The sequence below is a fragment of the Anas platyrhynchos genome, chromosome 9 (assembly GCF_047663525.1).
Source record: "Anas platyrhynchos isolate ZD024472 breed Pekin duck chromosome 9, IASCAAS_PekinDuck_T2T, whole genome shotgun sequence".
NCBI lineage: Eukaryota > Metazoa > Chordata > Aves > Anseriformes > Anatidae > Anas > Anas platyrhynchos.
In genome coordinates, this window is record NC_092595.1 from 86415 (window position 1) to 111302 (window position 24888).

At 42.3% G+C, this 24888-nt stretch overlaps 2 protein-coding genes and 1 long non-coding RNA gene across 26 annotated transcripts in view; 2 read left to right on the top strand and 1 right to left on the bottom strand.

Annotated features, from left to right (window-relative positions):
* The window catches only part of LOC140003195 (uncharacterized), a 33825-nt gene that overhangs the window by 7836 nt on the left and 1101 nt on the right, over positions 1-24888 (bottom strand). For 2 of the 17 annotated variants that reach the window (XR_011811432.1, XR_011811422.1), the window contains exon 1: positions 1154-1526. The exons of 2 other annotated variants lie outside the window; for them this stretch is intronic. This is a non-coding gene — a long non-coding RNA (uncharacterized lncRNA). Of the gene's footprint in view, positions 1-110; positions 1571-2140; positions 2282-8549; positions 8769-24888 lie in introns of those variants that run through there. 13 more of the 17 variants (XR_011811425.1, XR_011811428.1, XR_011811427.1 and 10 more) reach the window with 13 other exon arrangements.
* GYG1 (glycogenin 1) lies at positions 1563-16392 on the top strand. Of its 8 annotated transcripts, none has more exons than XM_038183771.2 (9): positions 1575-1708; positions 4743-4878; positions 6702-6876; positions 7227-7389; positions 10677-10757; positions 11177-11303; positions 14480-14699; positions 15341-15391; positions 15593-16392. In XM_038183771.2, exons 1-9 carry the CDS (start codon positions 1702-1704, stop codon positions 15761-15763), a joined length of 1131 nt encoding a protein of 376 aa, XP_038039699.1. In that variant the 5' UTR covers positions 1575-1701; the 3' UTR covers positions 15764-16392. The 8 variants fall into 8 exon arrangements, with proteins under 8 accessions (XP_038039702.1, XP_038039699.1, XP_038039700.1 ...); XM_038183775.2 differs by lacking the exon at positions 1575-1708 and adding an exon at positions 1743-1890; XM_038183777.2 differs by lacking the exon at positions 1575-1708 and adding an exon at positions 1929-2216.
* LOC101795602 (tubulin alpha-3 chain) lies at positions 19264-24866 on the top strand. Its single transcript, XM_005023621.6, has 5 exons — positions 19264-19446; positions 21131-21353; positions 21885-22033; positions 22889-23569; positions 24476-24866. Exons 1-5 carry the CDS (start codon positions 19444-19446, stop codon positions 24779-24781), a joined length of 1362 nt encoding a protein of 453 aa, XP_005023678.1. The 5' UTR covers positions 19264-19443; the 3' UTR covers positions 24782-24866.

Below are 24888 nucleotides of genomic sequence, written 5' to 3' on the forward strand. Positions count from 1 at the left end.
AAGGTATTTTCGATCTGTGACAGGAAAGTTGTGAACTAAGAAACAACCTGACACTTTGCAGTTGGATTATCCCTCTGTAGTCATATCAAAGCATGCATCAGTGCATTTACCTGAAATCAAATGGAGACTTACACAGCTTGACTCTGACTTGGTTAGACTCCACTTCTACAGATGCTTCACACCAAGTGAAAAAAAACAGTGTTCACTAACACCTTTTAAACTGACCGATCTTAATCTCTGTGGGTTGGCTTTCTTTTAGTTTTTGATGGAAAGTAAGGGTTGAGCACTTTTAATGAACACAAAGTACCTCACAAACCACAGAATTATGCCAGTCATCTAGACTTGGTTTTGGGAAACTGGCTCTAGGTGACCCTGTTGAGCAGAGACCTGGACCCGATGACCTCCAGGGGTCCCTTCCCACCTCAGCCCATCCCATCTCTAATTCCATTATTATTTGCGCTAACCCACATCATTGGTTACAGTATCTTGCGTGTCTATGCCTTTCATTATTTGTCATCACCTTTAATTGCTTAGCTTTGATTACTAAGCAGAGAGCCACGTGACTAATGAAGGAGCTGCACTAAAATCTTAATATTTACAACACTAGCAAGGGTGCTAAAGGAGAGCTTACAAAGTTATTAGCACCTTTCCTATCTTCCTGAAAAGGTACAGCTTGCATCTCTGCAAGGACCAAACTTGAGGCACGAATCGATTATAGGTGCATCTCCTCATCTTCTCCCCCCCTCCTCTGACTCTGTTCTCATGACTCCAGAGGGCCACAAGGACGATAAGTGGGTTGGAGCACCTTTCCTATGAAGGCAGGCTGAGGCAGCTGGGGTTGCAAAGTGTGGAGCAAAGAAGGCTCCAGGGAGATGTTAGAGTGTGCCTCCAGTACCTAAGGAGGGCCTGCAGGAAAGCTGGTGAGGGACTGTCAGGGAGTGCGGTGCGAGGACAAGGGGTAATGGCTTTAAACTAAAAGAGCGCAGATTTAGATTCAAGGAAGAAATGTGTTTAAGGCCAGGCTGGATGGGGCTTGGAGAAGCCTGGTCTGGTGGGAGGTGTCCCTGCCCATGCCCAGGGTGGGGATAGGGAAGGGGAATTGATGTTCTCTAAGGTCTAGTCCCTTGCAACCCAAACCATCCTGCAATCTTACCTAATGACACACACTCCCCTGAGGTGCCAAGCACCACCAACGGTAGCAGTTACAGACTCCTAACTGAGGCACGAGGGCATCAACCCCAAAGTGAAAGCTCCTCCTCACCCCTTGCCTAGGGCGGCCGCACCGGCGGCAGCACTCTCCCGGGCCAGCGGCGCTGCCAGCCCGAGCCGCGGCTCCGACCTTCCCTCCGCACAGCGGAGCGTTTTCGAGGCCAGCGCGGCCGGGGAGGCCTCAGGGCAGGCCCCAGGGGAGGCACGCGGCCCCCACGCGGCCCCCACGCGTCCCCCTCGCCCCCTGCCCAAGAACCTCGCCCGCCGCCCGCGCCCGGCCGCAGCCCACAGGACGAGTGACGTGACGCCGCCGTTGGCCGTCATGGCGGAGGCCCCGCCTTAGGCGGTCCCTCGGCCGCCGAGGGGCGGGGCCTCCGCCTGCCGTCCAAAGACAGCTGGCGCGCGGCCCCGCCCCTATATAAGGAGAGGCCGCGGCGCAGAGCTCGGAGCGCGGTTGCCGCGTCTGCTGCGGGCGTCCCGCGGACCGGCACCATGGCAGGTCAGTGCCGCACCTCCCCGCGGCCAGCCGGCCCCCCGCGCCGCGGCTCGTGAGCGCTGCTGGCGGCGCGGGCTGGACGAGCGGGGCTGGCATGCTGTCCCCGGCCGCGGCGTCCTGGCCGCGGCGCGGGAGCAGGGCGGGCCGTGGCGGTCCCTATTTTTAGGCAGCAGCCCTTGCCAGCGGTGAGCTCTCGGGGTGGGCTGCTGACTGCGCCCGCGACGCGAGGACGCGGCGAGCAGACGCCGCGGCCGGTAGGGGCCGGGGTTGCCCGCGGGGGGCCGTGGGGGCGCCCCGCCGGCAGCTCCGTCTGGGTTAGGAGGATGCTCCCGCTTCAGCCCGGCTCCGCACCGGGCCCCGTTCCCCGCCGTGAGGGAGGCGGGAGGGTGCGGGGAGCTCGCAGGGCTGCAGCGGCTCGTAGGAGGAAAACCTCACCCTCTCCTGAGACACGGAAGAGAGCTCGTAGTTTCCGGGCGTCTCGGCGCTCTGCAGTTCCTCACCACCTCTCGAAGTATGCCTGGCCTCTTCTTCCCTTTTGCCCCCCCCCTTTGTTGCTTCTGGTGAAGCTGTCAGCGGCGCCGATTTCACTCTCAGATCTGGAAGGCTGCAGGAAATCATCTGATCTGCCTCTCCCAATGCATGCCTTGCTTAGATGCTCCAGTCTCTAGAAATCCTGTACTCGGCACTGAGAGGTACCAGTACCGAACTTGGAGAGCAGGGGAGTAGGCAAACAACTGTGAGAACTTCGGATCTGTAAGCTGGCACATCTAAACCAAGTTAAATGCTCCCGGGAGAAACGTTCTAGTACTGTCCTCCATGCTGCCCAATGACTGCTCCCAGCTCAGGCTTCCGGAATGCTGCCCTTCTCTGTTAGGGGCCCCTGCAGACTGTGCCACACGGCTGCTATAGCCTACGGACTGGGCAGCCAAGCATGTCCCTGGGCATGGTTCTGGCTGAGAGCTCAATTAGAATGCTGTGCAGATGTCTGTCTCGCGTTATCTCTTGCAGATTTCACTTCTATATAGAGCAGTAATTGGTCTTGCCTAAACCATGGTGCAGATTCATTTGTAGTGTGCGAATGTACTTCTGCTGTGACTGTAGCTGAAAGAATGTGTGAAAGAGAATATGCTCTATTCAAAACTTTGGAAAGCTGTACTGATTTTGATGCTGTAAAAGTTACTAATATATTCATCCCATCAGACAGTCATAGTGAATCCTATTGCAGTTGAGATGAAATGGGGACTTCTTAACCCTTACTCCATTTGTAAATTGACTTTATTTTCTGTAAAACCTCTGTGTGTGCATCATGCAAGCTACCTAACCAGCAAACATGGCAACACGGAACCTGAATGCACTGAGTTTCAGGAAGTTGAGGAGACTTGTAAGGAATATACAAGCTAACAGTTAAACAAAAAATACCAGTCTGTCAGTAGCAAGAATATGTTGCTGGCATAATCACACTTGGCCCACATTGGATTTTTAGTTAGCTATCCATCTACGTAGAATGCTAGACTACTATTTTTGAGCAATTGAGGAGTAATATGCAAATTCAGTAATGAACATACATCCCTATTAGAAGGGTGTTTATACCTGTTAAAATGTTACACACTTGCTGTTTGTAAAGCTTCACAGCTCTAAGGAAGCAGGAGACTGTTCTACAGAATTGCTGAATTATATGAACTAATACAAATTAAGTGAATTGAAAAATAATTAATTTCTGGCATTATAGAGGCTTTTTTGATTTTTGCATTTGACCACTAGAATCAATGTTTATGGGGATGAGCTGGTTTTGTTGCTAAGTGAAGTACAAACCAGCTATAAAACCTTCTAGAGCTTGCAAACCAGGTTTGCTGAGCTTATAGACCATTATGGTACATAACTTTGTTGACTGTTTAGATGGCAAAAAAAAAAAAAGTAAAAATGTGACTTTCATGGGTTGAATAGTTGTCCCAAAAATAATCTCTGAAAATAGAGTAGTCAGTATTTTAATCTTACAACTAGACTTGATCTTAAGTGCACAGAACCCTCATTCCCCATCCTGATCTAAACTAGTTAACTTCTGTAAAGAAAATAAATGTTTCAAAAATAAAATTTAATGTAAAAATCTACTATTGAAATTGTTTGGAAGAAACTATTCTGCTCATAGTGTTAAAAATAGTATGTTAGAAAAAAAGCATGCTTCTTTATAAAGCCTTGCATCTTGGAAAGGGCTATGTAATGACAGCTAACAATGAACTGAAGAAATTTAAAAGTCACTTGTTTGCCTATGTCAATCCCACCCTTGAAAAAGCTTGGGTTATATGGCCTCGATAAGTAGTATATGGCAAAATGATGCATCTTCTATTTTTTAAGGTACTGTTAGAGCAGAGAATTATAGTAACAATCCAGCCTTACCTTTCTAGAGAGCATTAAAGAGCAAAAACTGTTGCTACAAGTCTTGAATTGCTTATCGTATTACTAGATACTTCCCATTTAAATCTTGCATTCTTGTTACACAGCTGCAACCATGTCTTTCTAAAAAACTCATCTGCAAAATCCTAAGCTACTAAGACTTGCTACTGTTGTCCAAGATCTAATTCAATGCTTACTTTCATTTGAAAACAAAACATTAGTTTTATTGTGCCCTAGCTTCAGGGTTCAAAGCTGAACCCAGTGTAGTTTTATAAAACTCTGTTGTTATTAACTTAAAAAAAAAAAAAATGCAAGCTTACTGCCTCTAGTACTTTTAGCTTAAAAATAGTATATAATCGGCTAAAATACATCTCTAGACCTTTCCGATCATCTGTAACATCTGGCATGACATATTTAACCCGTAGGGAAAACTGCAACTGTTTTTCTCTTGCAACAGTTGTGTGTGTTTTTTTTTTTAACTGCTTCTTGCCATGTTTCAAGCTATTAATAGCAAGTAGAGCTATGCAACGCTAATATGCTTTGTTCTATCACATAGGTAGGTGCGATGCTGAGTTAGTGCATGTTAAAAGTCTTTAGTCTTAAAGTAGCAGATTGTGCTAACTTTGACCAAGTTAATTTCTTCCAGACCAGTCCTTTGTGACTCTAGCCACAAATGATTCCTATGTGAAAGGAGCACTCGTACTTGGTTCATCCTTGCAACAGCACAGAACAACAAGGAAGTTGACTGCACTTATAACTCCTCAGGTCTCAGATTCTATGAGGTAAGGTCACTTAAATACATTAAACTGCCACACCTGCTGCTGTTGTGAAGGTTGCAAAAAGTTAAACTTCTTGCTGGTAACCTTTCAAAACTCTGGAAACTTAATTAAGCTTAGCAGAATTAACGTAAACTATTTGGAATTCTGTAAGGGCTTCAGACATTAAAAAAAAAAAAAAAAAACTTTCCACATGATAAATTTAAAAAATACTCTCTAGTTAGAGCGCTAAGCTGCGACATACTTCAACTAGATCTTTGCTCTTTTGTAGCCCTTCTTAAAACTGTCTGACAATGCAAAGTTGTCCATGCCTTCATTAGCTGTGTATGTATGCATATGGAGATGGAAGTAGGGGATTGGTATTAGTATTCTGGATTGAGTTATTGTAACCCAAACTATTGAAATTTAGTAGATGCTTCAAATTAGATCTTCAGATTTTATCCAAACCAGATCTCCATGATTTTATCACGGAGAAGAAAATGAGTAGAACTACCGTATGTTAAATCAGCAGCATGGAGGCATTTGAGTATTACCACAAATTGAGACAGCTGCTTTCTATAGCCTCTCTAGAACTAGTCTTGGCATGGAACTGACAAGGTGCTTTTTCCACATCTAAGGGTAGTTGCTGGGGAATAACTTACTTGCTATATGAACTACATGTTATAGGTTAAGACTCTCTATGTGGGAAGTTCTGAAAAGATAACTTACAGGGATGGTAGTGGTTCAGTAACAAGTTAATCTCTCTGGAGTTCTGTGGGAGCTGAACAGTCTTATCACTATAAAGATGGTTCACATAGGTACATCTATTCTAACATATTAAGTGACTGTGTGCCTTCAAGATGAATCACATAGATGTGCTTACTGTGCTACAGCAATGCAGTTAGTCCCATGCCCTTAAAACAGCTATAGCAAGAAAACCAATAGATACACTACTTGATGGGTAGTTAAATGGAACTTCATACTTTGTGTCCTTAAATTCAGAAGCAACTGTCTGTATCAAACTGTTGGTGTAAAGACAGCCTTGCAAAACAGTGCTCTAAAATACATTTACAAGCTCTGTGGCTCAAATCGAATGGTCTGGAGTTATTGGTACAAAATACTCCATAGAATAGTGTGACTTTACAGATACTTCATGTTTTAAGCTGCATGACCATCTCTTGAACTGAATAGTGATGGTAAAGCAAAGGTTGGATATCTACCACAAAAATTTACTATGCTGTCTGAAAACTTAAGTCACCCTCAAGGTGAAAATAATATTGAGTCAAAATGCTGCTGTATCCAGAACCACAATTAAGTGAGCCCATGCAGATTTTTAGGATAAAGCAAGTTTTAGTAACTGGGTCAGGTCACACGGCCCTAGCAGTCACAAATCTGGAATGATGTTGTCATGATTACTGTATGAACTTCCCTTTCAGCTGTTTAGGATTCAGCTAGTGTCCTGCTCAAGCTACTCTAGCAGCTTCCCATTTCTTAATTGCCTACTGAAAGTAGACTGTTCACTCACCAAAAATTAGTTTGACTGTGGAAAGAAAAAGCCATGTGGAAAGCTTGTGCTATGTAACCATGGACCTGGTAGCAGTACCAATTAAAGGCCTGGGGGAGTGGGGAAGGTAGTAATTCTTTGCTCCCTAAAAGGTGCCCACTGCAAACTAGAAACCCTGAGGTTGACAGGTATATTTTATGCATCCCACTGTATGTAGTAAACTCTCACTGCTGGCACAAGGAATATTGCCAGGTTCTCTGTTACTCCACTTTTGTTCATGGAATCTGTTAAGTGGTTCAGTACTGGAACAATAGAACTAAGTTTTGGCAACTAACTCTTTCCACAGGGAAGTACTAGAAAAAGTATTTCATGAAGTGATTTTGGTAAACATCCTGGATAGTGGGGATTCAGCACACTTAGCATTAATGAAAAGACCTGAGCTGGGTGTCACATTAACAAAGCTTCACTGCTGGGAACTGACACAGTTTTCAAAGTGTGTTTTCATGGATGCAGACACAATGGTAAGTGGTCATGTCTCATGGTACCTCTTCATGACCTGGTATGAGGGTTGTTGGTTGGATTTTTTTGTAGTGTTTGTTTTGTTTTATTTTTGAGGGGAAGGAGGGATGACGGAGGTGGTCTCGCTGTTTGGACTCATAACTCTCTAAAAATATATGTGCACTTATGTCTAAGTAATTCCTTGTAACATGTAGTCTGTGGGCGCTATCTCCATGTCGTCTTCCATAAGACAAGAGCATCAATATGAGAATTTTATTTCATGTCTTAAGATGGATGTCAAAATCCATTAAAACAAGATACCCCAATTCCTATGCTAAAAAACAGAAAGCAATTTTTTGCCCCCTACAACTAGGTTTTGTCAAATATCGATGAGCTTTTTGAGAGAGAAGAGCTGTCTGCAGCACCAGATCCAGGCTGGCCTGATTGTTTTAATTCTGGAGTTTTTGTTTACCGACCTTCCATTGAAACATACAATCAGCTGTTACAGTTTGCCACAGAGAAAGGCAGCTTTGATGGTATGTATTCATTTGTATTCCAATGTAAGTTAGACCACAGTGGTAATGGTGGTTGGGTTGGCTCAGTAACAAGATATGTATCATGGGGACTGTGATGGAATTCTGAACTCCAGTGTAACTACACAATCATTCTTATCGCAATAGAAGATATTATTTCAATATGTTAAACTACTTTCGTCAGGTTTCCTGGAATAACATAAGAGTTTGGCCTCTAAACCAGCAGCTATAAGCATTAACAAGGCAAAATCACGTAACAAGAAGTCTTGAGATACAGCAAGTGCAGTGAATGCATGAGCAAATTGAAGCTGTAGTGCTATGCTTCATGCATTGCTAAATAAATTCATCTCTTCAACACTCAAGGCCAGGTGTTCAATGTTAACTCAAGTTACTGTGAAGGAGGAAGAGTAGTACAAATAACTTGAGTGCACCTTCAGAAAAACTAAATTATTTGAAGATAAAACTGTCTCTTGATATTGTGTGATAGCTTCCTATCATTATAGGATGGTGACCATCTTTTTCCCAATATCGTGTGTGCAGCATTGGCTCCTACCCACTGTAGGTCACTTAGGATTGTTCACTGTGCCAAGCTTAAGTTTGAGAAGCCAACTACTGCTGTTCTGTTAGTCTTTGCAATCTATTACCACTGCAGTGAACACACGTTGCTTGAAATCTCTGTAGTTAAAAGCTTCTAAATGATGAGCTCTGTGTTTCAATCACTAAATTTCATTATGTAGCTACTGTGGCACAAAACCAAATCTTACCAAAAAAGCTGCAGAAAACTATGTAATAAGACCATTAAATTGCACTCTTACTTGAAGACAGTTAGTCAGCTTGTTGACTTATCTTCCAGTACTCTGTAAATGGTAAAAATTCTAGATGCTGGTCTCAGTTTGCAGAATCATCCCTGTAACTTTATGGGCTCCTATGTGTGGCCTATTATAGAACATAAGTCTCAGCTGGATGCTTAATATTACCAGGTAAATAAGTAAAAATAAGTACTGTAATGAAGGGTCTATCTATACCTCATGACTAAAGAGACAGAGGTTGGTAGCTCTAGGAGTGCTCTCAAATGTTGGAGGTAAATTGATCCTCTAGAAATGACAAAAGCTACAGGATGGTACTGAATTGTTGAAATAAAAAAAAAAATTGTGGAAACTCACTGAGTAGCTCCAGGTATATCTGAGATGTATCTCTCTTGAGCTTTAAGCTTGACTCCTAGCAGGTCCATCTTCAAAGCCTAAGGCCCCAGTTCTTTCAAAAAACAGACCTACTTCCACAGTGTTCTTTCTGACTTGAGAGCTAAGGCCACAAAATGGTGAAACTTCCTTGATGTTGTCAACATGTAGCCACTGTTGCAGCTGTTACAACAGCTGTTGCAGCTGTTAACAACAAAAATGGTGGGTTAATGGTTTCAGTACCAAATTTTTAGAACTATAATTTTATAAACTTACTCAGCTTTTACTAAATGGTAGTATTGATCTAAATAATGAGGCAGTGGAGACTTACCTGTCTCTACCTGTATATGCTGCTATTGAGCTTATGAACTTGGAGAGAGTGGATTTAAACTTGAATTGATTCAGACAGTAATAAAAGTTCCCAGGAAACTTCTTAGGAAACATCTGTGGAGGGTTACTGTCCTTAATAGGGTACAGGGATGAAAACTCCATCTACCAAGTTATGCATAACTGAAATCAAGCTCAAAGCACCACATCTACAATAGTACTAACTAGAAAACGCAAGACCTTCCAGGGTGTTTCCTGATGATAAACTAGAGCAGATGGATAGCTCCTATGTAATGCCGTTGTCCAGAAATGGCACAATGATAGCTACTTACGTAGTGACAACTACTTTATGTAGAAAGGTGTAGTTCAAATAGACAATAGGGAACTAGAGGAGGAGAAAAGTCTGGTTTTAAAAGAACTCTGGTAGTATTGATACCTTAAGAGCTGTTGATAAGACTTGCACAATCCTCTGGCTTTTTACCCTGGTATGTAAAACAGTTGCTTTTACTCTTAAAGACATAATGCAGCAGAATTCTATCTGTAGACATGTAGCTAATTAACTACTGCCTGATTTTATGTTTAAGGGCCAATTTGTACAAGACTCCTGTTGAAGTCTGAACTAGGACAGCTAAACTTTGTTTTCAGTGGCTGTTTTGGCACAAATGTATGCAATCTGGAAAAAAACTGAGTATGTGGAACAAGTCTGAATGATAAAGTCATGTAGAGTAAGTTAAACACACTGCTACTCCTTTAATTATGAACTACCTGTTCTGAGGTCTCCAAGACTTTATCTTCTAGATTATTTTACCGTTAGCATAAACATTCATAACACTGTTTTAAGTTAAAATGTTACATAACTGAATAAAGACCAGAAGCCTTGTCTGCTTTCTTTGACTCTGATCTCTTGTGACATGTGAATTCAAAAGTGCTTTTCATCCTTAGGGGCTGAGAGGCAAGTCAGGGGGGTTGAAATTACTGGACTGATTCTGTCTGCAGTGTCCCACTCTGCAATCTGCATGTATGCTCACAGCTGTAATGGGATACTTAGAATTTGTATTTGTCGGTGTATGTCCTGTAAATTTAATTGCAAAATGTCAGTGTAGGCACTTCAGTTACAAAAAGCAAATTCCGCTTAAATTGCATTGAGTGCGTAAACCTTTCTACAGTCCTGACTTTAACTATAGGTCACTCAAAGAAAAACAAACCTTTTTCCTGAATCAGCAGCAACTGAGTGCTTCAGAAAATTAAAGATTAAAATAAAACATACTGTCTCTTAACTATTTATCTCCTGTTCACCAATGTTATTTGTGAATGCAGTTACAGGTGGAGGGAAGACAGCAAATGCAAGTTGAGGGACTCTCTCCAATCTTCTTCATCAGAGGAACTAATTACAGTTCTTGAATACATTGCATACACTTTAGTCTAAGTATATTGACTGCAATAATGAATGAGAGGGTATATAAGTAACTTTTAATTTTCAGTAGTTGCTTGTAAACTAGTCTGCTTTGGGCCAGGTGCCATTATAATTTGGGCCATTTTTTTTAGCTACCCTACTACTGACATACCAGACAACTTTAGACTCATTTGACCTCATTACAACTTCTACTTGCAAACTGACCCCTCCCAAAACTGTAGCTCTAGCCGTGATTTAGGTGGTTATCCTCACTAAGGGGTTAGTCAGCAGCTTTATAGTACAGAACTAGGAACTTCTATTGCCTGTTAATGGATTTGATTAAGGTTCTTTTTTAGTGCTGTCTCTAAGACTGAATGTGCTTTCCTTATTAGATCCCATTATAGGTAGATGCATCTTGGGCTGCAGGTTTAAAGGACCACTGACTCCAGCTCCAAGACCATGGTCATGTATCTGTAAGCATAAATAATAAAACTGATAGTTAGCACTTGGTCATGGGAGCTACAGTTTTGCTGAAGCAACTGTTCAGTACCCAATTGTCAAGTCTTTTCTGCTGTGTTGTACTGCTTGAAGATAACACTAAAACTGAATGACGGTGATTGAGAGTAACCTGCCGTCTCTTAGAAACCAAAAGTAACCTTGCATGTACTACTACTTCCATTCTGTTTGTTGTTTTGTGTTTTTTTTTAATTTATTTTCAAAGACTGCAAGGTTTATAGGATTGTTTACAAATAGAACTGTAGCGATCAGTGCCAAACTCCTACTGGACATGACAAACTGCATTAGCAACTATTAATGAGGGAGGCCTGGTAGAGTGACTGAACAACTCTAAAATAGCTGTATGCTTGTAGCTTATAAATCCTTTATCTTTCAGGTGCAGACCAGGGGTTATTAAACACCTTCTTCAGCAGCTGGGCAACAACAGACATGAACAAACATCTACCGTTTATTTATAACTTGAGCAGCACTTCTGTGTACTCATACCTTCCAGCATTTAAAGCGTAAGTTGAGAATTCTAAGAAGACCTTCAAGAGCGTATATAAACTAATGTATTGTAACAATGAACAAGTACAATGTGAACTGAATGGTTGCCATTTAAAAAAAGAAACTTTTAGTGTGACTAAAATACCATATAAATTTCTACTCTTTAAAATAAAGATTACTTTGAAGTTTTACTTTAAAGTAAAAACTGTAATAGTTAGTTAAGCTAATACTCTCCTGATGATAAATAAGCTTTGAAAACTATTGGTAGTTTAAACCTCTCATTCCTGGTGGTAATGTGCTTACTGTAAATCAACATCACTTGACAGTTTAAATGCAAAAGAGAATCACAACACCAGTATAGGACACTGTCAGCTAGAACTCTAGCCAAAGGCAATAGCTCTTGAATCTTCTTGAGCTGAACTTCAGCATGTCACTGATGGTATTTTTCCTGTCCAAATAACTTGCACTCTCATCACTTAAATTACTTTTGGTATTTAACAACTGGTAGTTACAATCAACCTATCCACTATTCAAATAAACGTTATAAACAAGGACTTGCATAGAGGCAGAATTCTTTACCAACAGTCTTTCTAGATCTAAGTCTGTTCCTTAAGTAATAGCAAGATGGAACAGACTATGGCCAGGCACCATATTGTTGCACACTTCCAGTGTAAGGAAAGAAGGCTCTTCCCTAGCGGTATTAAATTTGGCTTGTGAGTAAACCTGCTGTCAGTGGCAAGGTCACTCAAAGTGTTAAACAGAAGAAAAGGGGGCAGCTCTAAAAGCTGAAATGTTACACTGAAACCCGTATTCATTAAGAGCTATGACAGCTGGGGGAGGGAGGAAAGTACCAACTGCAAAAAAAAAAAAATCTGATCTTTGAATGACATCAATTTATTAGTGTCTAAAGCAGCAGCTAGCACAAGCAGGACTGTGCTGGCTCAAGGTCAGACTGTGTCTTGTGATCAAAACACCATCTGAAATACTGTCATGCTAAAAATGGAACACTTATTTAAAGAAATCTATGCAAGCCTGAGAATGACTAAGTAGTTGGACAACATTTGATAAGCTAACGTCTATTGTAAAGTATGTCTGTTTTCCACGACTGGTTGGTGGTTATCCACATGACCTTAAATTTACAAATGACCTTGTTGCTAGGAAAGATTAGTTGGACTGGGGACTCCTGATGAAGAAAATTCCATATAAGTGATTGAATTGATTGCCTAACTGAACTCAGCAGACCTTCAGACAGTGTAATGCTGGAAGTACAGCTTTTAAGTAGAACGCATGTTCTGTTCAATAGGTGGAACAACTTCCTTTGGTTAGATCAGCTACTCACAGTAAACAGCAGTTGACATAAACTGAAATTTGAACCTACTGACACTGATAACAAAGCTCTTTGTAGAAGGTTAGCAAGGCTAACCTTCACAGCAGTCTTGGTAAAGAAAATGCCAAGTAATGATAAATGGTCTCTAACTTTAAAACATTGAATTTTGGGAGATAGGGAAAGACAGATCAGTTGCTGTAGCAAATGTGGACATAAAGCTTTCTAACAGTTCAGCTTAAACATCAGAATAAGAACTGCATCTTACCTAGAAAGCAGATATTGAGGGCATAATAGAAGCCTGGCATCTGTCAATTGTTGTACAGGTCTTTAGTGGGCAGAATACTAAGAATACACTTCTCTATTTGCAGAAGCAGCGTAACAAAGTAAAACATAAGCTAGAGATTGTGTAAAATGTTTTAAGTAGCCTTGATTTTTAGACAATTACAAGTTTCTTGAGAGCAACATCAGCCTACGATGAAGACAACTCAGGTTGCTAAACAGCGCTGTCACAGCTAACAAAGCTACGATAGCCCTACTAAGCCAAATCTTGACATACGGATTTTGAAGTTAGAGCCCAGAAACTGACACACACACACCCCGGTGTGTATTTTTTTATTTTTTTTTTTAACTTTTAACTACTGCAATTTTTGACCTTGTTTCACCCGTGCGTGCATTTTCATTTGGCAGTAAGATTAATAATGGTCAAAATAGTGTATGGAAATAGTCAAATACCACAATAGCTCAAAATCCCCATCTAAATGCATATTGCTTTGTTCTGAATATTGTACAGTCTTTGAAACATACCTGCACAGTCTTTGTATGTTGCATAACTCAATCAAATCCTGGTCCAAATGACCAAAGTATGCTTAAATAAAGAAAGCTGTTAGACAAACCAGTTTGGCATTATTATTCATTTCATTAGTATTTTGAGAAATCCTAACATGACACAAAATGAGCTAGGTGAGACAGTCACTATTACTAGAGAGAGTAGTATTGCTTGTTCTCCAAACTGACTCAAGCTGAATGCTATTTCTGGAATCACAGAGGAATTAAATGAATGCTGTCTCTTAGTATAAGTTCTTTACTACAAAAGGGATGGATATTATCTACTCTTGTATTACAAAAGAACATAGTAACAGGACAAAAGCTTCAAGTCCATATTGAAAGGGAGTTAAAATTGTTAAAGAAATGTTTTAAAAAACAAAGTAAGATTATTTAGAAAAATAACAGCTGACCGTCTACCAAGATCCTGCAGCAAGGTTAGATGTCCTCTGAAATGTCTAGATTATAGCCTTTACTTTGATATTGTGTGTGTGTGTATATGAGAGAGAGAGAGACAGAGAGATGAGAGGCTTTATTTTGTAGAGGTAGTCTTGCAACAGGGCCTTCTGATGTTCCTTTATACAGGGCTGTAGTCTATAAGGGTAACTATTACTGACCCTTCTTTACTTAATGCTTGTAATGCATAGTTATCAGGATTACTGACTGGAGTAGAATCTTTTTCACTTTTACAACTAGTTCCAATTGCAGTGGCTTCTTGAGACTGCTCTCTCCCAAGCTATGGACATCACTCTACCTAAAGACTTGACTGTAAGTACTTAAATAGTTCAGTCTGTTAGGCTTTGGCTGTATTCTGACTAGTGTAACATAGAATTGTCTGCATTTTTTTTCCGTTATATAGTGATGCTTTCAGTCCCAGTAGGCATTGGCAGTTTTATTATTTAGTATTTAGTTTTCTAAATATATTCATATTTGTTTTCTGGACACCTACAAAGACAGCAGGTTAAAAATTTGTTTGACAACCAAAACTCTTGTTTTCTAGACACCTGCAGAAACTAGGTGGTTTTGATGTTTTCTTTTCAACAGGTTTGGTGCAAATACTAAAGTGGTGCATTTCCTGGGAAGCACAAAGCCATGGAACTATACATATGACTCCAAAACAAAAAGCATAAAAGGCAATATGGATGACCCTAAAGTAGTTCACCCAGAATTCCTCAACATGTGGTGGGATACCTATATGACTAATATTCTACCATTATTAGAGCAGCATGGAATTGCTAAAGAAGCTACCACAAGTGTAAACATGGTATGTGTTTTAATGTTCTTATAGAAACTACCTAAGTATATGCAACAGATTTTGTGCTATCACTAATTTCCTTTCCTTCTGTCTACTTCAAAGCCTCAGTGTGGTTTAACTGGTGGGGTGCAGAGTTTTTTGGCTTTGTTCTTTTAAGCTTGGAATAAAGGATAACACAGATGGGAAGTATGCTATAGTGGTCTTGAACATAGCTGTCTGCTTGCCTAGAACTACTTAAGAGCATAATGGTGCACCAGAAATGATACTGTAGTAACTTTAGTAAATAAAGAGAAGGGCCCTAATCCTTAATGTGCTGCAGCTAGTAACGTTCTCAAACAGAAGAACCCCAGTTGAGCATGCAATATGCACATGCAGATCTTGCATGGTACAAGGTAGGCCTACAATAAATAATTACTTAAGTAGACTTGCAGTGATGAATCTTGATATTTATAAAGCCAAAATAATGCTTCTAACTGTAGTTCTTAAGCACAGCTTAGTTAAGCACGGTTTAGTAGCAGGTGGCTGCAGACTTTGCAGTCTCAGCTTAGTACATGGGCCAGTTTAAGTTCTAAACCTTTCTAAGCCTAAGGTTGCTGATCTCTAAGATGTGCTCTCGTTAATCTTACATCTTTCTAATGAACTATTTGCAGCTATCAGGCTTGGTCTATACTCTGGCTTTCTCTTGTGGCTTCTGTAGAGAGGTATGAAGAACTTAAACTCCCCTCCCCCCAAGTGACTTCTGTTACTCTGTTATTTTACCAGGAAAGCTGCATGATTCCTGTTTACTGGCAATGCTTGTTGCTGTGCATGAGAACATCCATTTAGTTGTCCTGTTCTATGGCCTGCTGCTTGCCTTAAATATGCAAGGTATTTCTGTATTTTTACTCTGCCTTTCATTTTAGGCAGAGGTTACAGAGGCAGTGTCCCACATGTCAGTATCAACACCATCACCAGTATTACCAACCATATCTTCAGAAGAACGCAAGGAACGGTGGGAACAAGGTCAAGCTGACTACATGGGAATGGATTCCTTTGATAATATCAAGAAGAAACTGGACTCCTACCTTCAGTAGAAATGCCAGTTTCGAGCACTGGCAATACAAGGACTTGTTCCAGAACTAACAGCTAGAAAGGTTGTAGATGGTGGTCAGTTAAGCTTGCAAGTAGTTTGAAAAAACTGTTGGCTGAAGGCCAGTGCAGTGCTACAGATGAAGACTGAGCAAAAGCTAGGAAGCAGAATTCCTTGGGCCAGATGTAATTGCCCAATATCCAGTTCTCTCTACTAGATAAAGGTATTTTCAGCTCACATTTTCTTCTGCTGCGATCAGTTGGCTCAAAATATTCCTTGACACTGGGTTTGTACTTCACCACATAAAGGTGATTAGCACTGATTCCTTTGCTTGCTATTTTAGGTGTAAAATCTGATAGATGGGAGTGCTCACTAGACTGATAGCTATTCTGGTTTACCATAAATGTATTGATGACATTAAGGATACATAAATATGTAACAGTAATAGCACTGCTTTGCTCTTCTAGTCACAATTGCACTGAAGTTTTGACCAGGTTTTCTTACACAGTGCATACAGCATGGCAGAATGCATTTGTTTAGTTCGATATTCTACAGGCCCTGTAAACTGAGCTTGATCTGTTATTTGCATTTGATGCAAAAATAAAAAGAAGTTATATTTCTGGTTTCCTCAAACTCTTGAGCAATTCTTAAAAAAGAAAAAAAAGGGGGGGGGGAGCTTTGAAGTATAATTTAAAATATTCAACAGCTATATCCCTGAACTCTCAATTCCATTCTAGCTACCATTAGCAAATATCCAACTTCCAGTTCTGTAATTATTTTCAGAGTATATAATCACTTGCCAGGGAGCTGCTAGAGGAAATACCCGCTGAAGCTTTTCACACAAGCAGAATGGAGCTTGAGAAAAGGGAATTTTTATTTTGATTACTATGGAATAAACTCTAATGTAAGCCCTGTAGAACATAAAATTGTTTTTAAACACAACGGATGCTATTTGGGCAAGTAAAAATCAAGTAGCTGCTTGAATAACTGCACCTACCCTGATTAGGAAAACAACTCCTTCAATGTGTGCAGGGTAAAAGAATACCACACGTTGTATTCTCAGACACAAAAGTAGTATAAACACCACAGTAACAACAGTGTTCTTAAGGCTGTATTACTACTTCCTGTATTAAGCTCAGATTCATTTGTTAGCTAGGAATTACTTAGTTTTAACACCTGTACTCTGTACTAGTCCAAAAGCACAAAATAGAGATATTTCAGAACAGTTCAGTGCTGGGCTAAAACTAGTTCTAAAACTTGCTGGGCTGCTTTCCATGATCTATCAGTGGTCTTGGTCAACTGGAGAGATCCTGGATGACTGGAGACTTGCTAATGTGACACCCATCTATAAGAAGGGTTGTAAGGAGGACCCAGGGAACTACAGGACTGTCAGCCTGACCTCGTTGCCAGGAAAGGTGATGGAACAGGTCATCTTGAATGCAATCACGCAGCATATGCAGGATGACCATGGGATAAGGCCCAGTCAGCATGGGTTCATGAAAAGCAAGCCTTGCCTGATCAATATCATCTCCTTCTATGACCTGGTGACCCGCCTAGTGGGTGAGGGAAGGTCCATTGACATAGTCTACCTAGACTTCAGCAAGGTCTTTATGGTCTCCCATAGCATTCTCCTGGAGAAGCTGGCAGCCCATGGCTTGGACAGGTACACACTTTGCTCAGTTATAAAAAGCTGGATGGCCAGGCCCAAAGAGTAGTGGTGAATGGAATTAAATCCAGATGGTGACCAGTCGCGAGTGGTGTTCCCCAGTGTTGGGGCCCATCCTTTTTAACATCTTTATTGATGACTTGGATGAGGGAATTGAGTGCACTCTCAGTAAGTTTGCAGATGACACCAAGTTGGGGGGAAGTGTTGATCTGCCGGAGGGTATGGAGGCTCTGAAGAGGAACCTGGACAGGATGGGTTGATGGGCAGAGGCCAATGGAATGAGGTTCAACATGGCTAAGCGCTGGGTCCTGCCTGTTGGCCCAAACAACCCCACGTAGCTCTACAGGCTTGAGGGAGAGTGGCTGAAAAGCTGTGAATAGGAAGAGGATCTGGGGGTGCTGATTAATGCTTTTCTGAACATGGGCTGGCAGCGTGCCCAGGTGGCCAAGAAGGTCAACGGCATCCTGGCTTGTTATCAGGAATAGTGTAGCCAGCAGGACCAGGGAGGTGATTGTCTCTTTGTATTCTGCTCTAGTGAGGTCACTCCTCAAGTATGGTTTTTGGCCCCTCAGCACAAGAAGGACATCAAGGCCCTTGAGCCCTCGAAAGACGGGCTACAAAGCTGGTGAAGGGCCTGGAACAGAAGTCCTATGAGGAGCTGCTGATTTAGTCTGGAGACAAGGAGGCTCAGGGGACACCTTATTGCTCTCTACAACTACCTGAAAGGAAGCGGGGAGGTGGATGTCAGCTCTTCCCTCAGGTAACTAGTGATAGGACTAGAGGGCGTGGCCTCAAGCTGTGCCAGGGGAGGTTCAGGTTAAAAATGAGGAGACGTTTTTTCTCAGAAAGAGCAGTCAGGTTGCCCAGGGAGGTGGTGGTGTCACCGTCCCTGTGGGTGTTCAAGGAAAGGTCAGACATGGAGCTTAGGGACATGGCTTAGTGGGTGACATTGGTGGTCAGGCCAGATGATCTTGAAGGTCTTTTCCAACCTGAATGGTTCTATGATTCTACGACTCCCTTGTCCTATTAGTTAAAACTAACATTATTGAAAAAGTGCAGCCAGCAGGTCAAGAGAGGTGATTCTCGACCGCCCTCTTGTTGAGCCCCCACCTGGAGCACCATGGTCACCTCTGGGGCCTGCAGCACAACAACCACATGGAACCGTTGTAGCAGGTCCCAAAGAGGGCCATGAGGACGATCAGAGGACTGGAGCACCTCGCCTATGAAGGCAGGCCGAGAGCAGGGGAGACCTGAGAGCAGTCTTCCAGTACTTTGAGGGAAGAGGGGGGAGGGACTCGTTATCAGAGAGTGTAGTGACAGGACAAGGGGCAGTCGGGGTTTATAACTGAAAGCGATTTAGATGAGATACAAGGAAGAAATTCCTCACTGTGAGGGTGGCAAAGCACTGAACAGATTAGATTGCCCAGAGAAGCTGTACATGCCCCATCCCTGGCACTGTTCAAAGCCAGGCCGGATGAGGCTTTGGGCAGCCTGGTCTAATGGGAGGCACCCCTGCCGTTTCTGCTGAGAGGGATTTCTCCGCCCGGTTCGTGGCTGCGCGCGGCTCTACTGAGAGGTACCGGCCCTCCCGCCGCCTCCAAACGGCCGCCGCAGAAGCCTGCTCCAGTGACGCCCGCGCTCTCGCAGCCGGCCCCGCTTCCAGCCACTCGCCCTAGCAGCCTCCAGACTGCTGCGAGCGTAGGCGCGCGCGGCGAGCCCGCGCTAGGACCTCCGTTGCTGCCTCAGCGCAGCGGGCAGTCCGAGCCCGCCCTGAGGCGACTCCTCGAGCCCCCAGCACGCACTGCACGCAGCACCTCGGCCCGCGCCGACACGCGCACGTCCCCGCTCAGCAAAACTCAAGCCCGCCCCCTCTGGAGCGCGCGGGTAACAGCCAATGGGAAGCCAGCGCGCGAAGCCGAGCGGATCGAGACGGTTACTCGTCGGCAGTTGGCAGTGCTCGGCGGGAGGTGGCGGACGCGGTCTGGTGCAGTCGAGGCTCCTGAGCTTGGCCAGGCAACATGGTGGGGAGCGGGCCTCTCGCGGCTGGGAGGAGGCAGGGAATTTGGGAGCGCTTCTGCGGCGGGTCTGGGGATCTTAGGATAACGTCTACCATGGCGGGGCTTGCAGAGAGCTGCCCCGTGGAGTCCCCACGGTCGCAGTAAGGTGGGAGGGCTGGGGGGGAGGAGGGAGGTGGCTGTAAGTTAACACGTCAAGGCAGGCGATGTGCAGGAACTGGCCGGTGGCTATCGGGACAAACCGCGTGGAAAAGCAACGAAAGGCTGTTTATAGCGGTGGCCTCGCTGTCGGCGGGGTGGAGAGAAGGTGACAGGTGAGGGATAGACTACACCCGCCCGAGGTGAGAGACGGCGGGAAAGCGCAAGACAACAGCCAAACATTTCGTTCTGCCGTTTCGTGGCGCCGGCGGCAGCGCTCAGAGCTTCCGCGAGTCGCAGGCAGCCACTCGGAGGAGAGGGGGTTGGCCCGTAGCCCGCCATGCGGCACGGCTGCCCGCGCACGGGCGGGGCTGCGGGGTGGTGCCCGGCGCCTGCTGCTCCCGCTCCGAGGCGCGTGGTGCAAACGCGATGGGGAACTGGAGACAGGCAGCACAAAGCCTTTAGAAACTTGGTGCTAACCGAATGGAAGCAGAAATAAGTGCAGAGTCAGCCTTGCCGGCAACGGGTTAATGCCAGAACCCCCTGAGTGAGAATACAAACATGGAGTCAAGGATGCAAGCTTTGATGAAGCCGTGAAGAAAAGAGGACTATAGACACCCTACCATTTATTTTACGTCTCTGCTTTTTCCTAGAAACACTGTAACACTAAGCTAGAATAACAATTTATCTTAGTCTCAGATGCAAGACAAAAATTAAGATTTTTGAGAGATTAAACATGTGGCATGCTTACACTGGTGATTTAGCAGAGGAACTCAAAGATGTATGGATTTCCAGGCACTAGATAACTTTATTGCACGGAAAAACATACTAGAAGGTTTAATGTGGGAAAGATTCTTGCAACATTGCCCAGTACGTTATTGGCAATAAATCAAGGAAATGTGGGGTTATTATATAAAACTAAGTCTTTCAAAACCAAGGAAAGGTGGAAAAGAGACTAGACAATATTAAAGATAGAATACACGTGTAGCATGGTAAGGGATGATACTATTGCATTCACCCTACGTGTTCTCTATGACTATGTAGTCTCTAAGGTTCTACAACGTTTTCAATATCATAGTCCAGATCAACTGAGGCGAGTAGAATCTTGCCAGCAGGAGACAACTTGATCAGTGTAATCACAGAATCACAGAATTTCTAGGTTGGAAGAGACCTCAAGATCATCGAGTCCAACCTCTAACCTAACACTAACAGTCCCCACTAAACCATATGTTTAGTCTAAGTTAGTTGATTAGGCCTTTTAACCTTAGGGAAGGTCAAAAAATGGATGAGAACAATGAGGCCATTGGATCATAGCCTGCCCCTCGTTTGTAACATGCTGTGAGGTGTGGCCACTAGCGAAAGATTGCAGTGGAACCCACAATACAATTAGAAGCCAATATTTATAAATTTTCACTTGAAAGCAGCTGGGGAATACTGCAGCAGAGAAGGATCATGGTAACTAAACCCACAGATTGCTGATTATTAGGAGAGTGAAATCTAGAAGATGGGTAGCTCTACATTTCATTATCATTATTCTATTTTTAATTTTCAGCGTGAATGCATATCTATCCACGTTGGTCAGGCTGGTGTTCAGATTGGCAATGCATGCTGGGAATTGTATTGTCTTGAACATGGGATCCAGCCTGATGGTCAAATGCCCAGCGATAAAACTATCGGAGGTGGAGATGATTCATTTAACACTTTCTTCAGTGAGACAGGAGCTGGTAAACATGTTCCCAGAGCAGTGTTTGTGGACCTAGAGCCAACTGTAGTTGGTACGTACCCAACATGTACATCATTGTGAAACCACTCCTTTCCCTGCAGACATCTCTGTATCTTCAGAACACTGCAGATTCTAAAAGATGTATACTCGGATGCTGCTTTGACGTTTTAAATTACTGTTACTTGGAAGAAGAAATTAAATAATGATCTGTGGGGAACATTTGGGAGACATTAGAACTTTTTTTGCAGTCTGTGGATAATCTTTCCAAACTGCTGCATGACATCCAGAGCTGAGCTTCATTTAATTGCTATCTAGAATATGTCTGTCTATGCCTGTGATGTAGTTCTCTGAGTTACCTCCGTGTTCCCAGATCCTTGTAATGCTCTGAGTGCTTGATGTTTTCCTCTACACAAAGGGGCTGAAGTTGTGTCAACTTTTTTACACTAGTCAGACAAGCTGCATGTAGTCACAGATGCTGTCTACACCCTTTTGATATGTGTGTTTACTTAGTATTTCACTGCTAGGCAGCATGCATAGAACTGAACAGCCAGATTTCACGTTGGCATATTCTATTTCTTTGTAGATGAAGTACGTACAGGCACGTATAGGCAGTTATTTCATCCTGAGCAGCTCATTACTGGGAAAGAAGACGCAGCTAATAATTATGCTAGAGGCCATTATACCATTGGAAAAGAGATTGTTGATCTCGTGCTAGACCGCATTCGCAAACTGGTAAGAGTTCATACTGTAAGTCATGCAGTTATTTAAAATAATTGATACAGCCCTACAGCTATCTATAACTACGATTTGACACTTGTGTTGTTTGTTTTTTTAAAATCAATTATCCATTACAATGTTTAAAAAAAAGAAGTCTTCCTGCCTCCCCCTTTTGAGGTAAATAAAAATTTGGTCAATAAAACTTGAAGCTTCTTAGGATCTGAAACATCATTATTTGAAGTCATTCTAAGGATACCTTGGAAACATACTATAAAATCCTTAAAAAAGCATGGTCATATTGTTGTACTTGTTTGTTATTTTCAACTTGAATTGCACCCTTATGTGTCAAGCAAAATAATTCCAGTACCTGAACCTCAGGTTTTGGTTGAAAGCTCAGAAATTTCAAGTATTTTTCTAGATTTTCACATCCTGATGCACTGTGAGAAACTCGCATAGTACGACATGATTCAAAGTGAAATAGTGATTGTCTATGTAAAATTGTAAAATACTGGTTTTCAATACTTAATTGATACTTGCTGCCATGTAGAGTAGAATCTGTTCCCAAGGGTGTAACCCAGCTGTGATTTATAATAACTTCACAGTGGTATACAGCTGTTCTTGCTTACAGTAGTGTTAAAGTGGCATCAAAAACAATGATGCTACTTTTAAATGTGAAAATACTCATATTCAGAATAAGGTATGCAGTGTCACTGGTAGTTCTGAGTAAAAGATATGCAAGAAAAAAAAGTTCACCTTTTAAAACTAAAAGAATTAGGAAATAATTGCTTTGTAATGCTTATTTTAATATTACCCTCTCCAGAATAATCAATAACTTCTCTTTCTCTCCCACTTTTTTCTACCCCATTATAGGCTGATCTGTGTACAGGGCTGCAAGGTTTCCTTATCTTTCACAGTTTTGGAGGAGGCACTGGTTCAGGGTTTGCATCTCTGCTCATGGAAAGGCTCTCTGTTGACTATGGAAAGAAATCTAAACTAGAGTTTGCAATTTATCCAGCACCCCAGGTTTCCACTGCTGTAGTAGAACCTTACAATTCAATTTTAACTACGCACACCACACTGGAGCATTCAGACTGTGCATTCATGGTAGATAACGAAGCCATTTACGATATATGTCGTCGCAACCTTGATATAGAACGTCCTACTTATACCAATTTAAACCGACTAATTGGGCAAATTGTTTCATCCATCACCGCTTCACTGCGTTTTGATGGAGCCCTCAACGTAGATCTCACTGAATTTCAAACTAACCTTGTCCCATACCCACGAATCCATTTCCCCCTGGTAACATATGCTCCTGTCATCTCTGCTGAAAAAGCGTATCACGAGCAGTTATCTGTGGCTGAAATTACCAATGCTTGTTTTGAACCAGCTAATCAGATGGTAAAATGCGACCCTCGCCATGGCAAATATATGGCCTGCTGTATGTTATATAGAGGTGATGTCGTACCTAAGGATGTTAACGCAGCTATTGCTACTATCAAGACTAAACGTACCATTCAGTTTGTGGATTGGTGCCCAACTGGATTCAAGGTACATAAATAACTTAGGAGGTGCTTGATGTTTAAAATACTAGGAATTGCATAGTATTTAGATGTGATGGTCACTGTATAATGTTGTAATGTCCCTGTTAGCAAACTGCTTACGTTTCAGATTACATTCTTAAGTATAAATCCAAGATACTGCAACACAGGTGAAAATTCTGTACCAAGTTATAGATAAGCTATCAGTTTTTATAGCAACAGGCAATACTGAGTATCTGAAAACAATTTAAAAACAGGTGGGTAGAAAAAAAACTGTGTTATATTTTTCTGCAAGTCTTCAAAAACCTAGGTAATTCTGTATAGAGAAAGTGTAGGTAAACCTCAAACAACTGTAGAAACACCATGGTAACTTATATTGTAGTAAAGTGCAGTAACTTCCCAACAACATTTTTGAGATACCTTAAAATGACAGATGCTGTCAATTTCCGGGTCTGTACTGTGATGACAGATGTTCTATGACACCTGGCTTCTATCACTAGGGCAAATCTTTTGTGCTGTTGTTAACAATGTCAACATGGCTGACAATGACACCTTGCAGATAAGCAATCAATCCTTCTAGCTATTGTCAGTGCATTCAGGACTTGAAAGGACCAGATTCTTCTGTTCTATTTAGAGTCCAGTAAGCTCTTACTACCAATTATTTCTTCTAGGGCCCTTCCACAGTCATTTGTGTGACTTATTTGTTATAATCTGGTAAAAAAAAATTCTCTAGTGCAGCCTACCTAATATTGTCCCAATATTAATTTGATCTGATCCTGAATTAGGATTTAGTTAAATATGCTCATGAAATGCAAAATAATTCTAAGCTATTTGTCCATAACCGTGATGTTTGTTCATTATTAACAGAAATGTCTTTAACCCTTCCCACTCAAAGTTTTCATTTGTTTCCTTGAAGGTGGGCATTAACTATCAGCCTCCAACTGTGGTGCCAGGTGGTGACCTCGCAAAGGTGCAGCGGGCTGTGTGTATGTTAAGTAATACAACTGCTATTGCTGAAGCATGGGCTCGCCTTGACCACAAATTTGATCTCATGTATGCTAAACGTGCCTTCGTACATTGGTATGTTGGGGAAGGAATGGAGGAAGGAGAATTTTCTGAAGCCCGCGAAGATTTGGCTGCGCTTGAGAAAGATTATGAAGAAGTTGGGGTAGACTCAGTAGAAGCAGAGGCTGAAGAAGGAGATGAATATTTAGAAAACTGAAGTCTGGAAAAGTATGTTCAGCAACAACAAATTGCAGAACCCTGTTCACTTGTTTGATTGTTTTCAAATAAAGTTTTAAAGGTTCTCTCTTTGTCTTCATTACTATT

Excerpts from the sequence above, each read along its gene's own strand:
- GYG1 (XM_038183771.2), top strand. Across the intron at positions 11,304-14,479 it reads TACCTTCCAGCATTTAAAGC|GTTTGGTGCAAATACTAAAG; the intron begins GTAAGTTGAGAA and ends TCTTTTCAACAG. Across the intron at positions 15,392-15,592 it reads CTTGTGGCTTCTGTAGAGAG|GCAGAGGTTACAGAGGCAGT; the intron begins GTATGAAGAACT and ends CTTTCATTTTAG.
- LOC101795602 (XM_005023621.6), top strand. Across the intron at positions 21,354-21,884 it reads CCTAGAGCCAACTGTAGTTG|ATGAAGTACGTACAGGCACG; the intron begins GTACGTACCCAA and ends ATTTCTTTGTAG. Across the intron at positions 23,570-24,475 it reads GGTGCCCAACTGGATTCAAG|GTGGGCATTAACTATCAGCC; the intron begins GTACATAAATAA and ends GTTTCCTTGAAG.